The following is a 21,095-nucleotide window of genomic DNA, read 5'->3' as shown; positions in this document are numbered from 1 at the left end:
AATATGTAACGTCTATCAATATGGAATTCATTTATAGTCTTATAAAGATTAATTAAATGAAATTACGTTGCTGTGTTATATTAGGAATAGAAATGAAAGGAGGAAGTGAATGTCTATATTCACTGTTTTTGTATAATTCTAAATGTTGAAGCTTCCAAGGGTTTTAATTTATTCTCCTGGACTTCCTCTTGAAGGTCCTAGAATTTAAACAGTATACAAACTTCATTATCATTATTAAATTAAGTTGGGACATTTACTATACGAAGCAATAGTGCTATGAATTTTTTAATGACTGCAGTTCATTTTTACTCTAATTTAAAATTCGGCTTCTTATCTTTTGGATGTTCCTTCGATTAGATGCGATGTGACAATTATTCAGGCTCCTTCGGTCACTCAGGATGACGTGCTCCAAGCTGTTCCGGGTCACGATGCACTCTTCCTCGCCAATCATGTAAACGTCAATAGCTACTTTCTTGATCGTATAGGTAAATATTTAAACAGTAAATATATCTTATCATAAAAATTCCATGAACGTCATGGAGTATGATATGATTTGAGATAATCTTTGATACGTAGTAGGGTCGTCTTTGAAAGTAATCTCGACGATGTCAGCCGGTTATGATTATTTGGACGTGCCTGAAATTAAACGGAGGGGCATCCGGGTTGGTCACACGCCGATGGTTCTTTCGTCTGCGGTCGCAGAAATTGCGGTACTCTTGGCTTTAGCCACGGCTAGGCGAGCTCATGAAGGACGCTTGAAAATCGAACAGTAATTTTATTCCTTATCCGAAATTAATCAACTTATAAAATCAGTAGCCAGTATAATTTTATAGAACTTATTCTATTAAATCTTGTTCCCATAAGAATTAGCCAGGAAACGTAGTCGCAAGTTGCACAAACGGAAAATCGTGGAGGGGCAAGTTTCCTTATAAAAAACCAGTACGTATCGCATTCCCCACTCGTCTTTTATCTGAAGATCAATTACTCACGCTTGCGCTAATAACATGTCGGTGTTATATAATTTGAGGCACGTCGCTACAATTTATCAGTTTACAAGCGCTTGCGTTAGTACACAGTTGTTTAAGATGTCAGGTAAAACAGTGAAACCACGTGTTCTCGTTACTTCTAACGAAGTCCCTTCGGCTGGCATAGACCTCCTTCGTACGAAGTAAGCTTGTTGGTAATAAATAACTGCGAATTAAACAAATATGTAACGTCTATCAATATGGAATTCATTTATAGTCTTATAAAGATTAATTAAATGAAATTACGTTGCTGTGTTATATAACTGGTCGTTGCTTCCTCTGTACACTCTAAGAGTACAATTTAATTTCCTATTGACTGAAAAATCTTTGCTGTAGGGGTCAATGGGAAGTGCGAAACCAATTTTTGCTCGGCTACGAATTGCGAGGTTCCACAGTGGGCATCATCGGTCTAGGAAACATCGGGCAGACCATAGTTAAAAGATTAAAAGGCTTCGAAGTAGCTCGTTTCCTATACACGGGCCACTCTCGTAAGAAAGCAGGAGACGAGCTCGGAGCTGATTTCGTATCCCTCGACGATCTTCTTACACAAAGCGATTTCGTAATTATTGCCGCTCCCTTGACTAACGAGACTCGTGGCATGTTCAACGAGAGTACTTTCAATAAAATGAAAAGTACTTCGATTCTTGTAAACGTAGCTCGGGGACAAATCGTCAAAACTGATGATTTGATCAAAGCTTTGAAAAGTAATAAGATTTTCGCCGCTGGGCTTGATGTCATGGACCCGGAACCTTTGCCGGCTGATCATGAACTTCTTAAACTGCCAAACGCTGGTGAGTTTTAAGTTCTCTGCAAAAACATAGAAATATAAGCTTTAATTCATGATTTACTTATTAAAATGATGCATTCTTCTAATGTATCGTTGGAATAATGTATCATAAAATTGAAAATCGTACTTTAATGAATGTGTTCTGCAGTGATCATCCCTCATTTGGGCAGTGCTACCTTGAGAACGCGATCGGACATGTCTCTGACCGCTGCACAAAACATTCTAAACGGACTCGAGGGCAAACCACTAGTCTACGAGTTATAAAAGTTCTCGTTGAAAGTAAATAAAGTCATATATTTCTAGTATATTTAAGATACATATATATATATATGTTTTTATACACGGATGTATACTATTTACATATTCGAATATCTCGCAAACGTCGAAATGCTTGTTATAAAAATTGATAACGCCTAGCTTCCCTCCTCCTGTATAAAACAGTTCGGACTTCTTCCCTCTCTTGAAACGTTATATAAAAATGCTAGTCGAAGGAGACGCGAGTATAAAAAGAATCATCTCAGTGTAAATTAATAATAGAGCCTCTCCGTTTGTGACGCCTCCTCTCTCTCTCTCTCTTTTTCGTCACAATTGTTGCGTTCAAACGTTTGGTATTTATCACCCATAGTGCACGACGGGTAACCATCAGGCTTCCACCACTGCGTTCTTTAAATTACTCAGGATCGGGTCGATTTTACTCTCCAAAGACAAGATGTGTCCTGTGTTACAATTGTGACTGGCGATGAAACTGATCACCAGAGGTAGTTTGTTCATTTGCACGACCTGTGATACAAACCGACGATTAGAAACAACAGGTAAAATATGGAGAACGTTGTTTCCATTACCTGGTAACTACTGTACATGCAAATGATCGTTTTATTCTTTCCTAATCCCAGTTTACTCCCTTGATCCGTGGCCATACCGAATGTTGAGAGGAAACTGGCTCTCATCGCTAACTCTGGTGCCTTCTCGTCAGCCACAGACACCACAGGTACTCCGTCCCTATCTGTTATCAATATACTGTGCAGCCCTTCGACGCTGCTCAAAAGCCCGTAAAGAAACGTTTTTAATTCCTGAAATGTTAGAATCACGTTGTCGTTTTCATAACCTCTTAACTGCGTGGTTCTTTATGAAATTGGAGTAATTACTTACCGCGGTCATTTTTAATGCTAGGATAAATCCTGACGACCACTTTATATAAAATTCTGGTAAATTTCGTATGGTTTGTTAAAGAATTATTAGTTATTTTGACGGACTGTCATGTGTGATGCTCATCGTAGAGTGCGCTAACATTCTACCGTGTTGGGGTTAAGGTTCGAATCCCGGAATTAGAGATAAATTCGATAAGTACTCGATTTATTTAAATTACAATTTAACAAGTGTTTTTATTACACGTGGACAGATTAGAGGAACTGTTTTAAACGCCTAAATAATAATAATAATAATAATAGTTTTTAGACTAGTTCTAATCGGGATGATTACTTTTCTTGGATCTCGTTTGGACGCGAAGTACCATCGAAACCGTACATAAACATTTTTGGTATGTCTTGACCGTAGTACACCTTCGTGTTCTTCGACAGAGCTTCGTACTTTTTTAGTTCTAGATATTCTCTGGTTAGGAGAAGCCTGTTCGCTTCTGCCATCATTTTCATTTGATATAATTCAGCGTCGGTGCGACTTTTCTGTCTGGCTAAATGCATCTCGTCCTCGATCGTCGCCATCCGTTGCAACGACTCTTTTTCCATGATCTTCTGATCGTACTGAATCTTCGCCACGTGCGCCTCTTTTTCTGCTTCGATCACAGCCTTCTTTCTGTCTGTTTCCGCGTCCTTCTCGACGACCTTCTGATGCTGCGTTGAGATCAACAGCTTCGTTTTCTCAGCCTCCCTGTAACACGAAGATGTCTCATTCAAATTGTAATTAATGATACATGTTCTGATTTATTATTACATTAATTCATAGTTCTTTCTGATCGTCTCTGGGATTTTCGGTTTCGTAACGCGAACCGCTTGGATGCTTAAACCAGGTGCCAGATCGTTCAAGTCCTTCTGCAGTTCAGTCTTGAGGTTCTCGTCGATTTGATCGAACAGGTCTATGTACACCTCGTGTAAAGTGTGCAAGGAACAGAACTGATTCAGCTCGTGATGGATCTTGTTGAATATCAACGTCTGATCGTAGTCCGCTGTGAAATTCTTTACCATGTTGTACACTGGAACATGGAAACGATTAATAGATAGAATGATCAAAGATCTGTCTTAGTATTCCTTAGTATTGAGGTCAATTACCGCTGTTTGCATCTAGTATATTTACAACTTCGATCCGATCGAAGTAGATCATCACCCCGCCGCTCGTACCGCATGGCACGTTTTTTACTTCATCAGTTTGTAATGTAACTTGAACGGAACGGTACGTTGTTAATAAAGGTATCATCATGTGAAATCCAGGATTGCTTACTTGAGGCAACAGTGCGCCTCCCTGTTAGAATGCAAACAAAGTACAGATAAATTCTCTCTGTTTTAAGTATGCGACCTGAGATACTTACTCTGAAATAAACGCCCACATGGCCCTCCTCTATGCGGTGCAAAGAGAAATTGAAAACTATAGCCAGGCAGACACAAAAGCATATCGCGATTATGCTGTGGTCCAACATACTACAATAGAAACGTTTATATCATGATTCCTATAGAGGTTATGCCTTGCAATCTTATTAGTTTTACCTGTGCAGATAATTTAGTAAATCGTATAAGAGTTTTTATTGATTGACACGTTTCAATATTAATCAATCACATGCTCCGTATTGGTTTATGAGATATTAAAACGAGCTTTTCGAATTTTTTCATTCTAATATTATTTAAACCAACAGTTTCTAACCACGTCTGTGTCGAACAGTTTCGGCGAACGAAGAGACTACGTAACGGAATTACTGATAGACTTAGCAGCTTATATAGTGAGAAATAATCGGATAAATTTTATTTCCATCAAGCTTCGACAATGTTACGATTTATGTCGTAAGATTCGATGAAATATGGTGATCCTTTTGAACTCTATAGTGCGCAGACTATAGCGATAAGATACGTTTAAGGTAAAGGAAGTAGTGCCTGGACACTTTTGAACTTTTTATAATGTTTTTTACGACGAAATTTAAGCATAGTAGATGAAAACTTATCACAGTAAATTATTAAATACATATCTATTATGTCCAAGTACTGGTTCCAAAATTCGTTTCGTCCCAGTACTACTTCCTTTACCTTATAATATTTTATTTCATTTCGTACATCATTTATTCTTATGTGATTTGTTTTTACGAGGTCTCTCGGCGAACGTTTTAACGTCGATTATGTTTTGATTTAGTCCCTTCAATTCTTGCAATGCGCGTTTGGCCAGCTTCCCTTCCGGGGTGTCCGCCGGTTCCAAAAGTAGCATAGTTAAAGACTTTTTTAAAAGACCCCCGGCCTCTTCCAGGCGCGACGCCAACTCCGTAGGGGAGATCTCGTTCGCGGAATAAGAACGGTTCGCTAATAGCACTAAGGGTAAGTGCATCTCGTACAACATGATTCCTAAAATACATTTTTATATACAGTTTTTATATGAATTTTTGCTGCTTCCGGTGGAATACCTTTCAACCGCGAGATCCCCGGCTCGACAATCTCCAGGACGTCGTGCATGTCTTTACAAGCATTCAGCATCTTTCTTAAGATCTTTTTCCGAGGATTCGGCGTGGAAACTTCTCTCCTATAAGCAGCCAGCAGCTTCTGTTTTAAAGCTAGCATTAGGAAATGATTCGGATGGAAACTCTTAAGCAGTTTAGTCGTCAGACTCTCCAGTTCCTTAAAATAAATTATGGTATTTAAAGGAGTTGGAATAAAAGGGATTTTAAGGAGCTACGAACTTCGATGTCTCCCTCGTCTACGTCGTCGATTAAGCTTCTGCTTATATTCAAAGTAGCTCTGACCAGACGACCTCCGATGGATCCCCTGCATTTCTCACATCGCCACCTCGTGACTTTTTCAAATGGGAACTTCGTCAAAGGGTTCTGCATTCCTATGTACCCTCGTCTACACCGCGGGCACAGAATGCTGCTCATGTAAGAGCCTAACTCGTAAGGATCTTTACATAGTGAACACTCGCATTCAAAATATTTCCCTCCTAGTAGATGCTCTCTTCTACCCAAAGTCCCCTGGGAATAAAGTGCATTTTGTTTTAGGATACGAAGGTTTCATTGTATTCTTTTTAATTAAGAAGAATCGATTTATGTACCAAAAGCGATGAAGTGTAATTAAAGAAAATCGTATCGCCTTGCTTGATCGGCAGACTCGCGTAGACGGTCAGTTGGAAATTATCGTCGACCGTTAAATGAGTGTTTCCCCTGCAGTCGTGAGCCATCAGGGAGGCTTCCAGATATAAACCTCGTAAGAGAAGGCCATCGAGACCTCCCGGGGATCTCAGTTCGAAAGTATTCACGTCTAAAACGCCGCAGAGTCGTTGTAAAGTCTCTAGGACAGATGCGTCGTCCTCAGAAACCAATCCAAGCGACTTCATTACCTGTTTAATTAAACATTACTTTAAAAAAATAATCGATTCTTGTTAAAAATTTGATCTTACGTTCACGACGCTCTCTTCTCTGTCTATCCAGACTGGCGTGTCTCTTCTTTTGTCCATATGAGCCTCCAGGGATTCGATTCGCGTCCATAATTCTGTATTCCGTTTCAAAAGCCATAATCTCAGAGGTAGTAGAACGCCGGTGATGTCCTCTATGTTACTCGCAGACAGCCTCAGTTTATTAGCTTGGAATATCTCGCATTCATCCACCGTGTGATGTCTCCCTCGCTCCTAAGAGTATTCCAACTTAATTAAAACGATCTCTGATTTGTATTTATATCCGTACCTCGCACGCAGTGCCGCAGAGGGGAGCGATTTTGCATCTCGAGCAAACGTACTGCGGTACCTTCTTGATCTTTGGCAACGAACGCAGGCACGAGAGACAAAGTAAATCTTTGCTAGAGGTGATCGGCCCGACCGTGATCGGAGTCTCTCGCAGTATCACTTCGCCGGGGTTTAGATCTTTCGCAGCTTGCAAATACCTTAAGAAAATAATCTAACTGTACTGGCATTAGTTAGGGTCTATAAATACTGTGAATGAGTTTGTACCTGCCCAGTTTCTCTGATTGAGAGACTTTGTATTTTAACACAGGAGTACTTTTCATGTTTTATCGTGTGCTTCTCAGAACGATTGCTTACTTGCACTCAGTATAGAGCATCTCCTGTAGTTGGTAACTGAGAGCACGTCACTCTTTGCTACTCTCGGTGAGCTGTATTATTAGAAATCTTGAAGTAGTCGTGAGTAAACAACGCGCATCGCTACAGAACTAAATTAGGCACTCTGTTATAAGAAATAGAAATCGAATACGTTACAAATCATTTATTTACTATTTACTTTTACATATATTTAACAAATATTATAAATCGTTGATGGATTGCTCGAGTTGAACCAGAGATTGTTTAGCAACGACGCCTATTTGTCCCTCCGGTGTTTCCGGTGGTTCCATACATAGAATCTTTATTGCTTCTTTTAAAATTTCTGAAGCCTCGATCATTTTAGACTTCAATGCGGCCTCGTCGATCACCCCTGCGTTCCACTGCGTCTTCGCGATGAACAATAAAGGCGCGTGGAGTTCGTACAAAGTCATTCCTAATCCAAAATCGAACGATTAACTCTTCTGAGTTATCCTCGTGTGTTATTAAACTCTTACCTCGAATGCGAGAACAGCCGGGCTCTATCACGTCCAGTACTTGGAGTAGCGATTTGCACATGTCGATTTTATGCTCCAATACGACGTCCGGTAGATCGTCTAACAAATACTCGTCCACGCGTCCGTACATCTGCGTCAGTGAATGTCTGAGGTAGAAAGAAGAGATCTGATGAGTAAATCGTAGATTTGAATATTAAAAAATCTAAGAAATTACCTGAGGATCGTCCAGAACGCGTGTCGAGGGTGTAAGACCGAACGATACTTTTTCATAACCGATTCCCTAGCTTGAATAGCATCGGCTCCGTCGGCTCCACTGATAGCTTCCACCGCGTCGACCTCCGCTTGTACAACCGACAATACTTTTCGAATCGCCGGTCCGGAAGTACTGAATTCACAATGCGTGCATTTCCACGAACTCTCAGGATCTGTAAAATCGATTTAATTAAATTCCTCGTCGAATTATTCTACTGTATTTATGTACCAAGTGAATCTAATGATAAAATCACTCCGTTGTCGCACTTGCTGCATTTTAAGGACGACATGTGCGTCCCTAATTCCGTAGGATCCGAGCATCTCGGACAGGCGCAAGCGAAATATTTCCCTGCGAGGAGATGTTCTCTTCTTAACATCGTAGGTAGTAGAGAATGCACGTAACTTCCATAGAGTTCGCCTCCTGGAGGAATCTTCAACGTCGTACGCAGTCTTATTCTGTAAAACGTAAAGTAATAAGAATCATGTGTTGATATTATAATCGATGAGTCTACCTGTAATCAATTGGCGATACGCTGTGGCAGGTGTTGGAAACGCAGGAGTGGTTCATCATAGCAGTCGTCGGGTAGAGTGCTCTCGCAGGGAATCCTTTCAATGAACGAATTTCGAAAGCGTTCACTTCCAGAATACCGCAAACTGTTTGAATCTGTTCTTCAGAGAACCTACAGGCAAAGGGATGATTAAGAAATCATTCTTAATTGTTTCTAATTAGGAAATACCTTTCCAGTTTCAGTCTGTTTTTTATATAGTCCACTACGTTTACTTGATCAGATTTCCACTGCTCCTTCTGACTTCGAATTTTGTTATGAGCCTCCATGTCCTTTACTTCATTGTTCCATCTATCAGGATTTTTCTCTGATTCTAAAAGCAATCTTAAAGGAGTAATACATTCCAATTGAGGTACTCCGTTCTCGTTCGCCTCTTGCAACGCAGCTTCTACGTTGAATTTCTCATTAGCCTGAGCGAATATCTATACGAGGAAAATTCTATTCTATTAGTACTGCAGGTTTAAATTTCTGTGGTAAACGATGATAATTAGTTTCTACTTGGCACTCGTAGTCCTTGTGCTGCGGTTGATTCTCGCATTCTGTTGAGCAAACAGGCCATCCGCATTTCGAGCAAAGCGGTTTGTCGTCCGTAGCTGGCCAAGGTGTGTAACAGGAAAGACACAAGGGGTACGTGGCAGCTTTCGGTCCCACTACAAACGGCATTTCCGTGATGATCTCCTCGCCAGCTTCCAATTCCTTGTTAGCCACCATATATCTAAAAAAACATAGGAACTTATAATGAATGTTTGTTTACTGCGAATGTTTCAATTGGATGTAAGAAATATTACCTTCCTACTCTCTCGCTTTGCAGGATTTTGTACGTCGTCGTGCATTTTCCTGCTAATTTCGATCCCTAATCAACAATGGTTGGAAATTAGTATTCCAGAAAAAAGGTATTTCATATGCAAATCAATTTTGTTAGACTCGTATTTATAATTTACTAGCATCGTTTCTATATCTGTTGTCTTTTTTAGTAACGTTTACTGAACGATTTGGATGGATGAAATGGAATGTCTGATTCTACTATTAATAATTGGAATTACCGTCTGTTCAGACATGATGATCCAAGAAAACTAACGCTCCTATCCTTTGAATGGCTTTTGGATCTCGCAATCCGCGCTTGGGTGCATGCAGACTGAAAACCAAGTTCCGTCCGACGGTTTATATAGTTTTTATACTGCGGGCAAACACTGCCAAACGTAAGATCTAGATTGTGCTACCATCCTCTCGAAGACTCACCTCGGTTCGCGTAGAAATTCGTCGATCTATTTTCGGATCTCAAGAACCTCCGCTTTGCAAACGCCGCGCGGTAATTGAAAATTAACAATCCACTCCTCTACTCTTTGGCTCGAGGCTGTGCGAATCCTTAATTATCATTTTCTCTAAAAGTTGCATTTTTAATGCATGTCTTCGACTTTTGACAGAGATTATCTTAATTCATATTAATTGCGAATCTGTAAAATAGAATTTATGATAGAAAGGAAATCTTGGGCGGTGGAAGAAATTCTTTTATTATAAAAATACTGAATTGATCCATTTTAAAACATTGCTTGAGCGCGCGAAATGCATTTAATTTCGAATCTCCTTATCTCTGGAGCGCTCGATAACCTACCGGGTGTTCAGAACCTACCGACGATATGCGAGGGTGTTCTTATTAAGATTACATAACGCGTTTGTCAAAACGGGATCAACGCAAGTATTAAATGATTCCCCTTGGCTGGTTCGAAGATCGATGGAAATACGATCATTCGAAACGACGTTATTCCTCATAGACATATTCCTGTAGAAATAACCTCGTATTTATTTTTAAGATCGTCTTCAGCATTTGTTTAAGTCCCTGTTTCCTGTACAGGTAAGACAAACATTGATAAACAAAGATAGCAAATGCTTCAATTCGAATTTTCTGTACAAGACAAGGACTGGGAATATAGGTTAGAAAGGGACAGCGAATGCTTAAATCTTTCTGAATACCGGCCTAAAAGACTCGGTATTTCCTCTACGTTGCAGGACGCATGCGCCGGCAAGGTTGAGGACAGGGATAGGTTCCATCTTTCTCTCCCCCGGTTATCGTCTCACGTACGCAATTCCGAGGCGAAGTCACGCAGTTTTCCGCACTCGTGTCTTGTAACATAAAACAGTAAGTAGCAACGAATCTTATCGAACGTTTAAATAAACTTTAACCTCAGCCATTCGTCGATACGCGACATTCATAATAATTCCGATTAAAATTCGATTATTCTAATAACCGGCGTGACTTTATGATAATGTCGGTTGTGTCGTTGATTCGATCTTCTAAACGGCTATTCGTTTCATGTAGATTCGTCTGTTGATCGTTCCTCTCCCGGGTTATCGTCGATCTCGTAATCAACATCGAATTAGTCTCGAGTAACGTTAAATTCATTTATGGCAATCGGAGATCACTGATTTACGCCTTATGTAACAGCCAGCCAGGTCAATATCGCTCCATTTTGCCCGATATTATTGTCAAATTAACGATGCATTCATTACTTGACATTCTTATCTCTCGTCGATGACAGTTGCTCCAATTGTTCGTAACGTCTCTCGAATAAATAACGAAAAATCTGTTATCGCGAAATATGTATGCCCATAATTCCTCTCTTGATTACATCAGAATAACTGCTGGACCTCCAATTGAATTTCTCATTTTTTTATATAGATCATGGCCCCACCGTCGTACAGTGATTTGGGCAAAAGTGCTCGTGACCTGTTCTCCAGCGGGTACCACTTCGGTTTAATCAAATTAGACGTTAAAACGAAAACTAAATCCGGTCTAGAGTTCTCCAGCGGCGGCGTTTCCAATCAGGACACCGGCAAGGTTTTCGGTACGTTGGAGACTAAATACAACATCGACGAGTACGGATTGAAATTCAGTGAAAAGTGGAACACTGATAACACCCTCGCCACCGATGTCACCTTCTCCGATAAACTGCTGAAAGGTCTCACCCTTGGTTATGGGTGCACGTTCTCTCCACAAACTGGGTATAACATAATAACAATTCGTTTAAAACGAATCATCATTCGATGTATACTGAGAGAGTCGTTTCGTCGTAGGACCAAAACTGGAAAACTGAAGACAGCTTTTAAACATGATAATTTATCTGCTACTGCCGACTTCGATCTCAGTCTATCCGCCGGTCCGTTGATTAACGCGTCGGCTGTTATAGGACATCAAGGTACAGAAATCGTCAGGCATTTAATCCTTTTGCGCTCGAGACGATTTCGGCTATATTAGAGAAGAACTTTAGGGGTACATTTTATACTCAAAAGAATCAATTTTTATTGAATACAACAAAATTTGTTAAATATGAAAGTTTGCAATTAGTTTTCGTGCCGCTCGAGTACAAAGGGTTGAATCGCTTTATGCCACGATTTAAGATCTGTTATTTCTAGTCTATTAATTTCAATCTGTTTCCCTTCCATGTGATCCCTTGTGCTTCCTTATTTGAGCCTATTCCTCCCTCTTTTATCCCCAGTACCCAAGAGACTCCGCAATGGAAAATGTAAGAGTTTAAATATTTGATTAAACGAAGGTGGAAGATTTTAAAACGACTGAATTGCAGGGTGGCTGGCTGGTTACCAGGCCTGCTTCGACACGCAAAGAAACAAACTTACAAAAAATAATTTCGCCCTCGGTTACACCGGCTCCGACTTCACCCTTCACGCCGCGGTGTACGTATAACATCATCGTCGTACTCGAGATAAATCCTGTTCACGTGGTTGCTTTGAAATCGTAGGAACAACGGGTGTGAGTTCAGCGGCCTGATTTATCATAAAGTGAAGTCAGACTTGCAAGGGGCGATCAATCTCGAGTGGAACTCTAGCAACAATATAACACAGTTCGGTATCGCTACTAAATACAATCTCGATCAGGACGCGTCTGTGAGAGCTAAGGTCAACTCGAATCTCCAAGTAGGCTTGGGATATCAGCAAAAGTTGCGCGACGGTGAGGAAGTTTAATTTTAAAAACGCTATTAATAGACCAAGTGTTATGATATCCGCCATCGTTACTCTACATAATTGCATTACTTAGAGTAGAGCAACGATTGACACGGTCACCGACGGTAGACGCGTTTTATTTATAAGGAATCACTCGATCTTCTCTCTTCAGGTGTGACTTTGACGCTCTCGACGAACATCGACGGGAAGAACTTCGGCTCTGGTGGGCACAAGATCGGCATCGCACTAGACCTACAAGCTTAAGTACGTACGATTTGCGGACACGGAAGAACTCGACTGAATCGAAAGGTCTTAAGGTCATGTTTTGCGTGATCAAGGGCAGTGTCACGGTACATGCTTCAGATAAAAGTATTGCCTATAACATATAGATAGGTTTATCCCGAAATAGATGCCACAAGGTACCGTGCGTCGTTTAAAAATAGTCCAAGGGATGTTAGTTTGAAATATACACGAATATAAAATGAAAATGGTAACAGTATCTTATCGTGAGTAAACAAAGTTTACTAATTCTTCAAAACGAAATAGAGAACCGTTCTATTTTCTCTCTGTACCACGCAGTCTGTTACCAGTTCCTGTCGATGATAAAGCAGTGTAATTAAAACGATCGGCTAAAGTCAGTCGAAAAGAAAGTTTGGTGTACACGGTAAGATCTGTGATTGATTTCGAGATACGAACACACACAGTACACTGCACATAAGTTCTCGTAGCTACACGAAACCATCGTTTAACGTTAGAATTTATTGTAAAGAACGTCTACGTAATATATTATACTAAATAAAAAGCTACATACAGGGATTTGGGATTAAATGGTATGGAATATATATATATATCGAGTACGTGTCAGCTGTTAATTCTTAAAGCGAAACAACGTTCATTCCTGCCTGCATAATTAATGTGAAACAGTACTACTGCCAGTGCGGCTATTTTAGGATTCAAACCTATTGTCAAATATATGTTCGATTACTATGGTAGATAGTATTCAGACGGTCAAAAGTCTGGCGTATATTAAAACGGGGATGTGTGACATCGTTTTTAAAATATTATTACAGATAATTTTAGTTGTATAAATAATTCCACGGTCTTGTTCTCTGTAGCGAGCTTGTAAGACGTTTGTACTCATACGATTTTATTCTCCTATATACGCCGACTGTTGTTAAACAAACACTCTTCAATTAAGCTTCGATCATCATCAGTTCGTACAATAAAAAAACGAAAGTTAAATTTATGTGCAGTGTGAATGCTTTTATTTACAAGAGAAACGTTACAGTATTCCGTAGCTCGGAATATGCTTAATGCGTGATGTTTATAAACGATCCTACGTAAACTGTTACAGTAATCGATCCCTTTGTTTAAAATAAAACTTTTTCCACATTTCACCGTTCGGCTTTTCATAAATAATAAAGCTAGACGAAAAGAACAGCTAAATCGTAAGCCTGTAGATTTCGATTGAAAATTTATTAATCATACAAAAATCGACTCTTCGACGATTGACAAAGAAGAGAGAGACATGAATGAGTTGCACTGTGAAATGATAACAATCCTTATTGCCTCGAACTGTCCGTAGCGTATCAAATGTCCCGTTTGCGTTTTAGTTTTATTATTTAACGTTAGAAAAACTCGATGTTAATGCACCATCTGATCTTCCATCGCCTGCGCTATCCATTCCGGTTCACTTTGAGCTATTTTCTCTATTATGTGATTTACTTGATAACACAGCGATTGTATTTGTTTGTCCCATGTCGGCAGAGTTTCACGCGCTACAAAAAAAAACAAACAAAGAGATTAGAGGTCGACGAAGTCTACCGGAGATAGCGAGCACAATAAGAATTCTCGACTCACTTTCGAAGTGTACGATGGAATCGATCTGATCGATGTACCCGTTCATCCGGCCTTCGGTGATCATTTGGCTGGCGATCTTCTCCGCCTTCGTCGGCGGTATTTCTAACAACGCGCCGAGCTCCTCGAACGTGATATTGTTATATAATTTACTAGCGGATAATAAGTTATGTTCTATGACCGCGCGGTCGAGGATAGTCGATCCCAGTCCGTCGATCGTGCTCGCCTTCTGATGAGGTTGCAATAACGCTTCGAATTCTTGTAACTCGGAACGCCGGATGATACGATCCAAGTACATCTTCTCTAAAATGGAATAAGCGGGCAGCTGCTGGCAGCGTTCGTCTTTGAACAACGTCGCCAGCATGCGGCTCCTCTGCTGTCCTGCAGACGCCAGCACTGTACATATTAACGCGTTCCTAAGCGCGGTCATACGCTCGTCTTCGTGTATGATTGACCGGTACGACAGTTCGTTGTATCTTTGAGCGGCTTCTATGAACTTTCTCCTGTAATCTAACACCCGGGCGTAACAAACTTTGTAGTAAATCTGTAACTGCTCGTTCTTCGACTCGGCCTGAGGGAAAAGACACACGTTTGAAAGATTGAAATTAGACTAGAGTCGAGATTTTTACGTACCTGCAAGAGGGACGCTCTGTTGATGAACGCTTCGGCCTGCACTGGATCGTCGTCTTCTAAGTACAGTCGCGCGATTTTAAGATAAGTCTCGAGCTTGTAGTCGACCGTGTACTGCCTGAAGATAAACATCTCTTTAGTACTCTTAAGACCGTCCGTACGTTTCGTACTTACTTTTGTCCAGTTTCCAGGGGGATTCCTACTAGCACGTTCGCAGCTTCCCTCCAGTTCTGATTACGTTCGTAGATCTTTGCTAAATGTTGTCTGATGCTCGCGACTTGTTCCTCGAACGAGATCACCCTCGGTTGTATCTAAAGCGTATAAAAATCTGTTTTAGAGCGAATCTCGCGGTACAATTAAATGATTCTCGGTTTACCTTGTCTAACGTGTAATGCGAGATGGCCATCGACACCTCGTCGGGCAGAAGCAGCAGTCTGTTGCTGACGTCCGACAGGACCTGCCTCGAGATCACCAAGCTCACATATTCGTTCACGACTGCAAGGCAAAGGAATGTATTTAAAGAAACAATTTATGCGAATGTATAGACGGTCTTAGGAGCGTCGCATGCACGTAAAAGAGAACGTACTGGCTTCGATGAATATCTTAAGAGCGTCAATCGCCTCTTCGCTGGGGGACAACAGTATTGAGTCTAATATCGCCCGATACCTGCGAACAAGGTTATCCGTGTATCGAATCATTCGGATATGCTCGAAATTTACGCAGTTCTTACTTGTCCGCCTGGTCTTTGTGCGAGCCGCCGGAATAAGCTAAGTTCGTGAGCTGTTGACGTACAGAAGATGCCGTCACCACCATTTTTTCTTACTTGCGTGCATGCGTCTACGTGAATAACCAAACAGCTCCTTTGCGTTTGTTACGATCACTGACGATCACGAACTACGCGAACGTTAGAGAACACGAGTGGCGAAATTCTAATCTCGACGACGATAGTCGAATAAATAAATTATAGAGCAACGTCGGACGATAATTGCGAAAATAACGACGCATTGTGTATTCGTGCGAGTTTATTATTATTATTATTATTATTATTATTATTGTTAACAAACTTAGGAGATTATTTCGGATTTGAAGTTTTTAGAACACTTTTTCGTGGCCACGAGATGGCGCCAGGCGCGTCGACGTGTGTTTAGCCGCGTAAGAGTGTAGAATGGCGAAATCGAAATTGACAAAGTGCGCGAAAACATTGGTCGGTGCTTGGGAATTATTCGCTCGTTAAATCGCGATACTCCCCCGACGTGTTCTGTGAACGAGGTTATCGAGGTTCGTACCGTCGGCCTAATCGCCGTTCGAGTTTCGCGTGGATATTTTAACGTTAAAAACGACCTTTGGGTCTGTTTGTACACAGCGGTGCGTAGTGCACTGTGGGACAGCAATGGTGGGCGCGTGATTTTGAACAAAATTGAGGTACCGAGGGAACACCCAGGTATGTGTCAGAAACGGAATCGATTCGATTCGTACGCGGTTCGATTGAAATTTAAATTATTACCGATCGCATCCGAGACGTGTTTCAATATTTCGTGGCGATTGAAATAAGCTTCGTGGCACGCCCCCACCCAACACTGTACGTACTCGATACGAACTGATAAGTTTTAGGTTAAGTCGAATTTTTAGCGATTCTAGATCGAACTTTAGCGACAAACGCGTTTCCTATCGTCGTTCGGTGAACAAATCGTTCGTTTTTCGTTAGTGAACAGTCGTCGGGCGGCCGCGAGACTAGCAAGTGTGTTAAAATTCGCCGAGGAATTCTGTCCACGGAAAATGGCGCGTTCGTGCAATAAATGGCGCTAATGTTCCTCGGTGGACGATCCTTCGAATTTTTCCTCATCATTCAAATTTTAGCGTTCGATTTTTAGAAAATTCGAACCTCACTCGGTCCTCGCGTCGCCGGGCACGCGTCCACTCAGCCTCGTCGTCGCTCGGATTCAAACAGAGTCGAACTACTTTCGAGAGATTTGAATTTTTGAATTTTTAAATTCCTACCGATTCGTCTCGTTTTCACATGATTTCGTGTAGTCCGTCCAACATTTTTTTCCTTCGTCCACGATATTCACTTTCGTGTACAACCCCGACGACGTTCCTTCGTTCGAACCGAGAATTATTTACCTTCTCCGATCTTCTAACCTGTCCACGCGCTCCTAATGGAACGTGTGGACATCTGGAAACCGACACCGCGACGAGATATTGAACGTCGCCGATGATACCGTTCAGTATGTCACCTAAACCACGCGGCATTGCCCTCGTGTATTTCTACGCCATGCATTTCCTTCTACCCTCAGTTATGTAATTAAAATTTCAGACTAGTACAGATTTGTAAACTTAACGTTTTCACAGGGTCGTGATCATGTCTGTAAATAAGGGGCAGAACGCCAGGGCGCTGGTCGAGCCGATAGCACTGGACCCTCACGCTCTTAACGACGGGGACCTAAGCGCGCTCAGTTTATCCCACAGCAACGAGCAGTACTCGTCGAACGACTTCGAAGCGTTCGCCAATATCCAAACAGAGCTAGAATGTATGCACGCCGAGGAAGTAATGACCACCGACGACGAGCATATAATAATCGAGCGTAATATTGAGACTGAGACAATCGTACCTGATGTAGAAATGACTGAGGTTTCTGAGCAAGCTCAGGAGGAGCATATTATCTATACCACCGCGAGTCAGAACAATCAGAACATCGTGTTCCAAACGAAACCCACGTTGCAGAGGCTTCCCGTGTCCACGGTTCAGGTACAGAATTTCGAATACTTTTTAATTAAAGTTGCTTATATTATTATTATCTGGTCAACAGGTGAAACCGAATATTGGGCAAGTAACGCAGAGCCAGTCGATCATGATTGTATCTCCTGCCGGTGGCCAGGGCACCAGTCAGATATTAAAAATATCGCATCCGTCGACGGCGTCCGCTGGACAGTTACAGACCCTCGCTCAGACTCTGATAACTGCGAAATCTGCAGATGGAAATATAGTACAATTGAGATCGGCGCAGCCCAGCAAGCCTCTCATGGCCACCAGTCATTCGGGGAACATCACCTTGGGAAATGTTCAGACTGTGAAAACGTCTCAGTCGGCCATGAAACGCAGCGCGCAGAACACGCCTCAGAATCGAAATGTAATTCATCGTTAATCTTCCTGTGAAATTAAATCTAATTGTCTGAATGTTTTTAGGTATATACGAAGATGATATTGACTGGGAATCAGGCGCAGTCGGGGCAACAGGTTTTAATAACGCAGAACGAGAATCAAACGCAGGCGATTAAGTTTCTGAACAACAGCACCTCCGGGCAGGATTCTACGAATCCCACGAAGACTATAACTCTGGCACAGGCACAGCAAATGGGGCTCCTCTCCACTAACAAAGTTCAACACATTTTACCCACCTCGCCCCAGAAACAAGTGAGTATCAAGAAGAAAGTAAGTACTGGTTTCATTTCACTTTGCATTTCATTCTACTGCGGCGTTGCTACCAAATGACGGTTGTTAAAATGTGTTTCGTGTTCCTTCAAGGGGATAATTGTAAATAAATTAGTGCAATCGGCGACCTCTCAACCGTCGAAGATGGCCATACTCCCCAGCAACGCTATTAAACCACCGACGAAGATTCTACCGGCGCCGACGGTCAACGCTGCTAGTAAAACTTCGACTATTTCCAATCAGCAGTCGACGTTCTCCACTTCGAACAAGTCGACCGTACAACCGAGTCCGCAGAAAGTGATCATACGACAGGTTCGCGATTCCTCATACAAAATACGTTCATTCTTATTAATTATGTATGTTTTCGACAGAGTTCTTTGAAACCCGGAACCGTCCTCGGCAGCGGGCAAGTGATCAGAATACCAGCAAACCAGAACCTCGTCACCGGTTCTAATCAAGTGCATCAGATACAAATGCCGGGTAGGCAAGTACAGTACGTGAGATTGGTCAGCACGCCGTCGACCGGCACTACGAACGTCGTCACTGTAGGAAAAACGAAATCACAAACGACATTGCAGACCGTGGGAGTCGGTCAGAAGCTGGGAGGTCAACAGCAGATCGTCAAGGTTCGTAATAAAAGAAGAAGAAATATGCGAATGAGGAAATTTACTCACGCGATACTAAATCCAGGTGGTGCCTTTGAACACGAGCAATCAGTCATTGAGAACAGTCGCACCTAAGAGCACGTTAACGAGCACCGGTCAGAGATTACTGATCCCCGCGACGGCGACGGTCGGGAATCAGTCGAAGAACGCAGTCGCTATCCCAGCGTCTGCTCTCAGTCAATTAGCGTCAGGACAGGCCGTTCTTTCCAATTCAAATGTGGGCAATATTGTAGTTTTATCGACTCAATATATTCAACAACAGGTTTAGTATTACATGTCTAATTAAGAAAAACAAAAGACAGAGTCGTAAAGTCAATTACATTAGAATCGTCCTATGTACGTCGTGCTTAAAATCGAATTCTCTGTCTTCTGTTCGTAAAGGGCACCGACGAGGGCAAGTCGAAGGCGCAGCAAGCGGCGCCCAGTTTGCTAGGAAATTCCCAACAGAATCTACGAAACTCCACGGGGACCATATCTGTCGGCTCTCTCGTAGAGGGCAAGAGTTCTCAGAGATCATCGTACACCACCGTCGAGCCGAACGGCATCAGGCCGAGGAAGCCTTGCAACTGCACGAAATCGCAATGCCTCAAATTGTAAGCAACCATTTTATTAATAATCAGAATTCTATTATTTAAACATCTGAACGTCGGCGAAGTTCATTTATTTTCATATCCAACGCAGATACTGCGACTGCTTCGCGAACGGAGAATTCTGTCACATGTGCAACTGCAACAACTGTTCGAACAATCTCGGAAATGAAGAAGAGCGTCAGCGGGCGATTAAATCCTGTCTGGAGCGTAACCCGAACGCTTTTCGTCCAAAAATCGGCAAAGGCCGCGAGACCGGCGACGACATACGTAGACACAACAAAGGTTGCAACTGCAAACGAAGTGGATGCTTAAAAAATTACTGCGAATGTTACGAAGTAAGCATCGTTCTAATAACAAAAATCATATCTAAAGACGTTTGTTTATTAATTAGTGTGTCGTTTCTACAGGCTAAGATTCCTTGCTCGGCTAATTGCAAGTGCATAGGATGTCGTAACGTTGAGGAACCGAATTTAGAGAAGAAATCGTTGAAGGATCTTGCAGAGGCGGCTGAAGTAAGGACCGCCCAACTCACGCTCAACAAAACTAAACTTCAACTCTCCGAAATGGCTTTCAGACCCCCCGCGGCGTCCAACACAGGCGCAAGGTAAGTAAATTAAAATTAATACATTCTTGTATCAATTAATTCTATAATTAATATTAATTAATTAATGATTAATGTATCAATTTTATTCACGTACACGTTTACGTTTGCTACAGACAACCGTTCAACTTCTTGACCGATAAAGTAGTCGAAATAACGTGTCAGTGTTTGATGGCACAAGCCGACGAAGCTGAACGTAACATGTACGACGATGAAACGTCGCAAAGACTTATAATCGAAGAATTCGGTCGCTGTTTGAAGGAGATTATCGAGTCAGCGCACAAGGCCGAGGCTACCTAGCAGGTGCGTTCCAAGCGCAGGTTCAAAAAGAAGCACTCGAAAACAGGAAAGCTGAGAACGCTGATTATAGACCTTGTAATGAAATAATTCCACGTGTTACGTACCAAAGGTAAAGAGAAGTATTAAAAAATTCGACCGATTCTCTCCCGTTGAAATTCGTGCTGCTCAATTGTTCTTATTTGTAATTAAGAATTGGGAAGAGTAGAAATTGGTCGAACGTTATAAAATTTGTAACACGCGTTTATTATTATTATTATTATTATTATTCGGTCGATGAGTCTCCAGAGAAGAGGCGTTAAATCTGTATTTATCAGACGTTCTCCGTCACTTCTAATCTTGCTATTTAGATATTTCTTATTAAACGAAACGCGTGTACTCGAATAGCATACTTCTCAGCAATAATGGATGAATAATTAAATTTGATTTTTATTCGATCCAGTCTATAATTAAGAATATGCATTTCTACGATACTTTATCAACGTGTGTCTCTTAGTTTGATGCTGGGCAAGGTTCTTTTTCGTTATGTTACTTTCTATACGATAATTTACTATGCACGTTTGCAACGATAGCATAAATTCTCTTGTTAAGTAGTTCTCCGTTACAGTATAAGGATGTATTGGCTATACAGTCAATCCCAAAAGTTTATGCACTTTAGAAACGCATTTTTTAAAAAGAAATCACACGTCGG

At 41.5% G+C, this 21,095-nt stretch overlaps 8 protein-coding genes across 15 annotated transcripts; 3 read left to right on the top strand and 5 right to left on the bottom strand.

Moving 5' to 3' along the window:
- Positions 1–337: 337 nt before the first annotated feature.
- Positions 338–2,152, top strand: LOC108625021 (glyoxylate reductase/hydroxypyruvate reductase; the record flags this gene model as incomplete). Its single annotated transcript, XM_026813515.1, has 4 exons — positions 338–485; positions 577–769; positions 1,362–1,816; positions 1,961–2,152. Coding segments are annotated over 4 exons (912 nt in total), but the record flags the coding sequence as incomplete, so codon positions are not given.
- On the bottom strand, positions 2,086–3,197 carry Lamtor3 (Late endosomal/lysosomal adaptor, MAPK and MTOR activator 3). The gene is made up of 3 exons (XM_018024706.2): positions 2,962–3,197; positions 2,655–2,882; positions 2,086–2,592 (listed from the first exon to the last, which is right to left on the bottom strand). Exons 1-3 carry the CDS (start codon positions 2,968–2,970, stop codon positions 2,455–2,457), a joined length of 375 nt encoding a protein of 124 aa, XP_017880195.1. The 5' UTR covers positions 2,971–3,197; the 3' UTR covers positions 2,086–2,454.
- Positions 3,198–3,237: 40 nt separating this feature from the next.
- Positions 3,238–4,707, bottom strand: LOC108625019 (erlin-1). The gene is made up of 5 exons (XM_018024702.2): positions 4,527–4,707; positions 4,352–4,460; positions 4,095–4,284; positions 3,760–4,018; positions 3,238–3,696 (listed from the first exon to the last, which is right to left on the bottom strand). The coding sequence occupies exons 2-5, from the start codon at positions 4,457–4,459 to the stop codon at positions 3,288–3,290; spliced, it is 966 nt and encodes a 321-aa protein (XP_017880191.1). The 5' UTR covers position 4,460; positions 4,527–4,707; the 3' UTR covers positions 3,238–3,287.
- Positions 4,708–4,754: 47 nt separating this feature from the next.
- On the bottom strand, positions 4,755–7,107 carry LOC108625016 (SET domain-containing protein SmydA-8). Its single transcript, XM_018024697.2, has 7 exons — positions 6,958–7,107; positions 6,695–6,890; positions 6,412–6,639; positions 6,067–6,351; positions 5,699–5,986; positions 5,426–5,636; positions 4,755–5,366 (listed from the first exon to the last, which is right to left on the bottom strand). The coding sequence occupies exons 1-7, from the start codon at positions 7,011–7,013 to the stop codon at positions 5,086–5,088; spliced, it is 1,545 nt and encodes a 514-aa protein (XP_017880186.1). The 5' UTR covers positions 7,014–7,107; the 3' UTR covers positions 4,755–5,085.
- Positions 7,108–7,213: 106 nt separating this feature from the next.
- On the bottom strand, positions 7,214–9,708 carry LOC108625017 (SET and MYND domain containing, arthropod-specific, member 3). 2 transcript variants are annotated; one of them, XM_018024698.2, is made up of 10 exons: positions 9,617–9,708; positions 9,421–9,512; positions 9,166–9,230; positions 8,876–9,092; positions 8,549–8,799; positions 8,324–8,491; positions 8,041–8,267; positions 7,774–7,984; positions 7,560–7,705; positions 7,266–7,498 (listed from the first exon to the last, which is right to left on the bottom strand). In XM_018024698.2, the coding sequence occupies exons 2-10, from the start codon at positions 9,433–9,435 to the stop codon at positions 7,266–7,268; spliced, it is 1,533 nt and encodes a 510-aa protein (XP_017880187.1). In that variant the 5' UTR covers positions 9,436–9,512; positions 9,617–9,708. The 2 variants fall into 2 exon arrangements, with proteins under 2 accessions (XP_017880188.1, XP_017880187.1); XM_018024699.2 differs by lacking the exon at positions 9,617–9,708 and having other exon boundaries at positions 7,214–7,498; positions 9,421–9,608.
- Positions 9,709–10,396: 688 nt separating this feature from the next.
- Positions 10,397–13,580, top strand: LOC108625020 (voltage-dependent anion-selective channel). The gene is made up of 6 exons (XM_018024703.2): positions 10,397–10,514; positions 11,055–11,377; positions 11,450–11,571; positions 11,959–12,067; positions 12,133–12,341; positions 12,507–13,580. Exons 2-6 carry the CDS (start codon positions 11,058–11,060, stop codon positions 12,596–12,598), a joined length of 852 nt encoding a protein of 283 aa, XP_017880192.1. The 5' UTR covers positions 10,397–10,514; positions 11,055–11,057; the 3' UTR covers positions 12,599–13,580.
- CSN4 (COP9 signalosome subunit 4) lies at positions 13,572–15,733 on the bottom strand. Its single transcript, XM_018024700.2, has 7 exons — positions 15,552–15,733; positions 15,408–15,487; positions 15,198–15,316; positions 14,996–15,132; positions 14,825–14,939; positions 14,195–14,762; positions 13,572–14,112 (listed from the first exon to the last, which is right to left on the bottom strand). The coding sequence occupies exons 1-7, from the start codon at positions 15,632–15,634 to the stop codon at positions 13,979–13,981; spliced, it is 1,236 nt and encodes a 411-aa protein (XP_017880189.1). The 5' UTR covers positions 15,635–15,733; the 3' UTR covers positions 13,572–13,978.
- Positions 15,734–15,899: 166 nt separating this feature from the next.
- LOC108625060 (protein lin-54 homolog) lies at positions 15,900–20,841 on the top strand. 7 transcript variants are annotated; one of them, XM_018024771.2, is made up of 12 exons: positions 15,900–16,099; positions 16,185–16,262; positions 17,171–17,567; positions 17,629–17,949; positions 18,006–18,251; positions 18,345–18,563; positions 18,623–18,877; positions 18,942–19,178; positions 19,298–19,509; positions 19,598–19,841; positions 19,914–20,110; positions 20,224–20,841. In XM_018024771.2, the coding sequence occupies exons 3-12, from the start codon at positions 17,181–17,183 to the stop codon at positions 20,405–20,407; spliced, it is 2,502 nt and encodes an 833-aa protein (XP_017880260.1). In that variant the 5' UTR covers positions 15,900–16,099; positions 16,185–16,262; positions 17,171–17,180; the 3' UTR covers positions 20,408–20,841. The 7 variants fall into 7 exon arrangements, with proteins under 7 accessions (XP_017880260.1, XP_017880263.1, XP_017880264.1 ...); XM_018024774.2 differs by having other exon boundaries at positions 15,900–16,262; positions 18,006–18,233; XM_018024775.2 differs by having other exon boundaries at positions 15,900–16,262; positions 18,942–19,133.
- The last annotated feature ends 254 nt before the right edge of the window (positions 20,842–21,095 follow it).

The sequence above is a fragment of the Ceratina calcarata genome, unplaced genomic scaffold, assembly GCF_001652005.2.
Source record: "Ceratina calcarata isolate Rehan_Ccalc_2016 unplaced genomic scaffold, ASM165200v1 scaffold337.2, whole genome shotgun sequence".
In the NCBI taxonomy this organism is placed as follows: domain Eukaryota; kingdom Metazoa; phylum Arthropoda; class Insecta; order Hymenoptera; family Apidae; genus Ceratina; species Ceratina calcarata.
Note: the sequence above shows the minus strand (reverse complement) of the source record. Positions and strands in the feature narration are given on the sequence as shown.